Source organism: Montipora foliosa, chromosome 4, assembly GCF_036669935.1.
Source record: "Montipora foliosa isolate CH-2021 chromosome 4, ASM3666993v2, whole genome shotgun sequence".
Lineage (NCBI taxonomy): Eukaryota > Metazoa > Cnidaria > Anthozoa > Scleractinia > Acroporidae > Montipora > Montipora foliosa.
This window is the reverse complement of record NC_090872.1, coordinates 43,666,993-43,671,992: the sequence shown is the minus strand read 5'-3', so window position 1 is coordinate 43,671,992 and position 5,000 is coordinate 43,666,993. Positions and strand designations below refer to the sequence as shown.

At 41.4% G+C, this 5,000-nt stretch overlaps 1 protein-coding gene across 1 annotated transcript in view; it reads left to right on the top strand.

The window, feature by feature from the left end:
• LOC138000830 (uncharacterized) overlaps positions 1 to 5,000 on the top strand; it is a 243,738-nt gene that overhangs the window by 51,083 nt on the left and 187,655 nt on the right. Inside the window, exons 10-12 of the mRNA XM_068847495.1 lie at positions 719 to 909; positions 2,331 to 2,506; positions 3,160 to 3,335. Of these exons, the coding sequence (XP_068703596.1) occupies positions 719 to 909; positions 2,331 to 2,506; positions 3,160 to 3,335 (543 nt within the window). The remainder of the gene's footprint in view (positions 1 to 718; positions 910 to 2,330; positions 2,507 to 3,159; positions 3,336 to 5,000) is intronic.

Genomic DNA, 5,000 nt, shown 5'->3' with positions numbered 1-5,000 from the left:
GTATGTAGACTTCAACTATGTCAAAAACATTTATTTTCTACTCTGAGTTTCATGCTTCTAGTTCAGTCTTACAAAGCAATCGTCAGAAAACTGCCAGAAAGAAGGAATACATGGTGTTTACAGTAATTTTGAAAAAAATCGTTATTAATTCGTTATTGGTTAGGATGTATAGCAACGGTTAAACAAGACAACCAATTTAGGCTTAAGTGATAATGCTATTCAGAAGGAATCTCTTTGCATGTCTGCAACTCGATACAAGTTTATTTCTGTTGTTCAGGGTCGCCATATTCGGTGCTAATTGCTTCGTAAGAAGAATGAAACTCACAGTAGCAAATAAATGTTTTTGACATAGTTCAAGTCTATGTATCTATTCAAAGCTCTGGAAAAACCATTGAGCACTTTTTAGCTGATGATTAGTTTAAACATTTATCACGTTATCAAGGTTAAGATGTTTAAAACGTTACCAAAGTAGACAATTTATTTTGGCTGAAGGAGATGACGTTGTGAAATGAAATCTTAGTACAGGTGAAGACTGAGAGTTATCGAGAAGACAAAAAGTTGACGTTAGACAGCTACGTGATACTGATCTTGAGGCAGTAAATAAAAGTGACCGATAACATTCGTGACAGGGTACTCAGCAAACCTTTCGGCCTAAATACCACAATAAGTTTCTAGAACCTCACTTTTCCATTTACCAAGGAAATCATACCTCTTCCAGATTCTGTAGATAAGGCTCATGGAGTTCGCAGGGAGTTATGGTATAGGTACGTGAACACAGAGGGATTTACAACTCTACGTGAACATCCAATCTTTGATGTGACAGCTGATGGTTACACTAGTACATTTAACATGTCGGCATCATTTGAAGTGAGCGACAACTACGGGGAAAGGTTGACTTCATATCTTCAGGTACTTCACAGTGTTATTAGAGAGACTGGCAGGGCGACCATGGGAAACGTCAAAAGACGTACGGCACACTGCTGCATAAGAAGCCAACAAAAAATTTCTTATTTAGGTCAGGAGCCTACAACTCCAATACTAGGTCTGCGAAACGGCATTTTCACAGATCAAGCTATTTTTAGACGAGTTCATAAATAAGATTTCCCTTGCACGAGTGACCATTCTCAATCCCATGGGCAAAAACTTCTCATGCAAGAGTTATGATTAGCTGGAGGACCAGGTCCAGTTTCCCGGGAAAATCACACTAAAAATAACTTGGTCACCAAAAACGCCGTTACACAAGGCAACGAAGTTGTACTCTCCTGGTCATGGGCCCTTGATGCAAGAAATTAGCTTAAATCCAGAAAAGTTCGGTTATTTTCATCAAAATACAAATTTCAGCCTGATGCTTGCTGTTTGCCATGAACGCGATGCTAAACTTCTAAATTTTTTGCACGATCTGGTTCTTCAACATCATGTGGAGGCGGGTTGGGAGGGGTAAGGGAGTTGGGAGAGGAAAGAGTGGGTTGCTGGAGTTCTAGGAGGGCGGGAAGCGGGAGAGAAATGCAAAACGCTACTCGTTGTCATTTATTAATGCGTTACAATACTTAAAAAAAAAGGAACCCAAATGATATCTGGCTTGCATTAGCATCTTCTGAGCAATCAAGCAAACAAAAATTCGCGCTTGGGCTGAAAAACGGGCTTACCTCTAGTGAAATTGTAAAACCTTTCAGGATGGTTACGTCATAGGTCATGAAATGTCAAGGGGCTCTCGCGTAACTGCTGCATTTTAATAGATCTTAGCATTTTTCGATGCGGTAGTGAACGATCTGAGCCCGTGCATGGAACACCTTCTTGGAGCTTGCTCCTTATGACAGTGAATCAGAACGGACTAAAGATTTCACTACGTGGTGACATTTCGCCGCAAGTTCGCCATATCCCAGTTCCATATTTTAATGACTTTTTGGTGCTAACAAGTGCCGGACTGATTGCTGAAAACGCGTTTCCGAGGAATACAAATTCCAGAATTTCCTGGGGGCCCCAAAGAAGGGTGCCGCCTGCAGTGGCACCTTTAATCGGACCCCATTTTGTAAAAACCTGATTCCGCCCCAGGATCCGTGTATCAATATCAGAACACGACACAATTCAGAACTGCAGGTTGGAACAAAAAGGACTGTCGTCACTTAAGAATTAGATAGCTAAATGACCAAGGTGTGTTTTGAGCCTCCTAATTTATAGAGGATGAGAGCAGGACTGAAAGGGGTGGGAGCCAGGAGATAAAGGTACGGGAAGTAGGAGAGCAAGGTAAGGGAAGGGGGAGGTTTTGATCCTGTCCCGCCCAACCATCATGGTGCATGATAATTGGTTCATTCTGAATTTTAAACTCCTAGGTACCTGTGAGTGCCAACTATGAGTTTGCTCTCTCTTGTGGTGATGAATGCGAATTGTGGTTTAAAGAATTCACAGAACCTGAGCTATTTTTTGACACTGGTTTGGCTTTGTATCCGCAAAAACAACAGCTGCTCGTTCAGTTACAACGATGGGCCAGTTACAGAGATTCTGACACGTGAGTTGATAAGACACCATTGACTTGACATCTAAATATTGCATTGTGCAAGAATTGAAATAAAGCATATGACTTTATTGTAAATAGTTTGAACCCAGGAGCAGCATGCATTGTCGAAGCAAGATAAGCAAAGTGAGACCTTTCAACGTGAGAAGGACAGTTATTGGTCGACACAAGAGGGAAACAAACGTCAAGCATTATTCAAACTCAATGACACAATTGAATCAGTGAAGAAATCATATTTTGTCGCACTTGTTGATTTCAAGTTGTAGTTTTGAGAAGCGTTTACTTATTTTAAATACTGGTGTGGTACTATTTTCGGTGTTTGCAATTCAATAAGCAATTCTCAGGTGCAGCTGGTTAAAATATGAAAAACAACGGTATCGATCAGGGTGTTATCCAACAAGGCCGAAATCCCGGTGGGGGGACTTCGCATATGAAGGGACGGGGATGCTAATCGGAAATTTAGAATTAAACCCCTAAAGAAGATCAATGTGGGCGTTGCCCAGGCTTTTTTTTACACCTAAACGAGAGTTAAAACACATGAAATATATGTTTAATATTTTTTTCGCAACTCTAAAGGATACCTTCCGAAATTATATGTAATAGTTTTCGTAGATTCTTAATGAAATGTTCTTGTTTTGTCTGCATAGATGCTTAAAGAAGCACTCTGAGTCAAGTTTGTACCTTAGCAAATGCAAGCTATACGCTCTTAATGTGTACATGAAGGAAGAACTACAGTTCAAATGTTTATCTGTTGGGATGAGTGGACCTGCTGGAATACAACAAGACCCAATTCAAGGCGATCATCTATTTTCTGCTCCACCGGGTAAGTACGTTTTTGCTATCCTCGACTTTATCGTTTTTTGTTATTAGCAATGACAGAATTTGTCAAATTAGAAGGTTGCAATGACAAAAAGAATATTCCTCCGTCGTTTGCTGCACTAATGCATTCCGGATAATGTTCTCTATATATTGAAATTGTGGTGACCTCCTAATGCATTGCTAAAGAATAATTTCCCCGGTAAACATTCTTTTGAACATTGCTCGTCAATATTTACTTCCACTTACCCCCTTTTGAAAGTTATCTACAAGGGAATCAATGGCTATGCAATGGCTACTCAACGTTGGTAGGGAAACCGGCTGTTTCACCAATGTGTGAAGAGGCTTGGTTCGCTTTAGCATTACTTTGGGGAGTAAGGATGGCTATTTAGTGACGTTTGTCTCCCACCTCTGCGGACCTCTGATCAAATCCTGAGCTCGTACATGAGATGAGATTTGCTGAATATTGATTTTGGTGTAAGGCCTTTTACACTAAGCAGTTATAAGAAATCCTAAAAAAATTCAAACTTTGGAAGCCCTATAACTTGTCTAAATGCCGTATATAACCCAGTTTGTCAGAGAGCTGGAGGCATTTGTGGGAGAGATGATAAGTTATGCCACTACGTTCGCATGAATGTCACTTCAGGCTATCCTCGCCTCGCTGTGTGTTATCACAACAGTGAAACAGTCCCTATCCCAATCGCACGAGGGACAACCATGTTATCTTATCTGTCTTGTAATCGGCTCTCCGTTTTCCTCTCCTTCTGGATATTCTCGCTCGGTACTCTCGCTAACTGCTAAAATTTCTTATACTCGCATAGCTTTTGGTGTTCCAGACACATATCACGGCGATAAAACATTGGGGGCGTAATACTGGCATTGATGGGCATTTCCTCTTGCGTGAATACCCAGAGGATCTTTCCAATTATTAAAATCAAAACAACTACTATGTGAAGCTGCTTGGCACCAGGTTTGTCTTCTGGGGATCTGTTTGTCGCTAAGGTCACAGATGAAAGCCGTCCTATTTATCACCTGTCTGCTTGTGCTGCACACTCGTCAAAGATATAGATCTATATAGGTCTATGTGACTTAAGGCATCTGAGAAGCCCAATTTATAGCTTTTCAATTGCTCTCTTGATTTATCAAGTAGTCATGGTGTTGTGACGTAGGGAAGGCATGCCAAATACCGTTTAATTGACCTTGGCAAACACTCATGCTATATGGCAGGGCGTGTGCAAAAGCGGCAACTCTTTGCTTTTGTGTACCCCATATTACGATACATCTTCGGGTTACTACGGGTTGCAATCAGTCGTGACGGTATAACTTCAGGTTATGGTCCGGGACTCTCTTGTCCAATTTGCCCCTCCCTCCGATTAAGGTCTGGTACCTCTTAAGCCTGTGGTCTCTAACTTCATACTCTTTAAACTTGTGCCGAATCAACCTTGAGATCCCCTCCCATGTTTTCAGTGCCTATCATGGGTGGCACTGCTGTCGAATAGGTGGAAATACAATTGTGTAACAAAGTCACGTAGGTTGCTCAAAAGGTAATAAAGCCCTCTTTTATTTTCCCTACACTTTACATCCCAGGGAAGGCTATCAGAGGGGAGGCTGTCAGAAGGGAGCCTTTGGTGCCTGGTTAGGGAACCACTGGATATTCTGTGGAAGAAGCGTT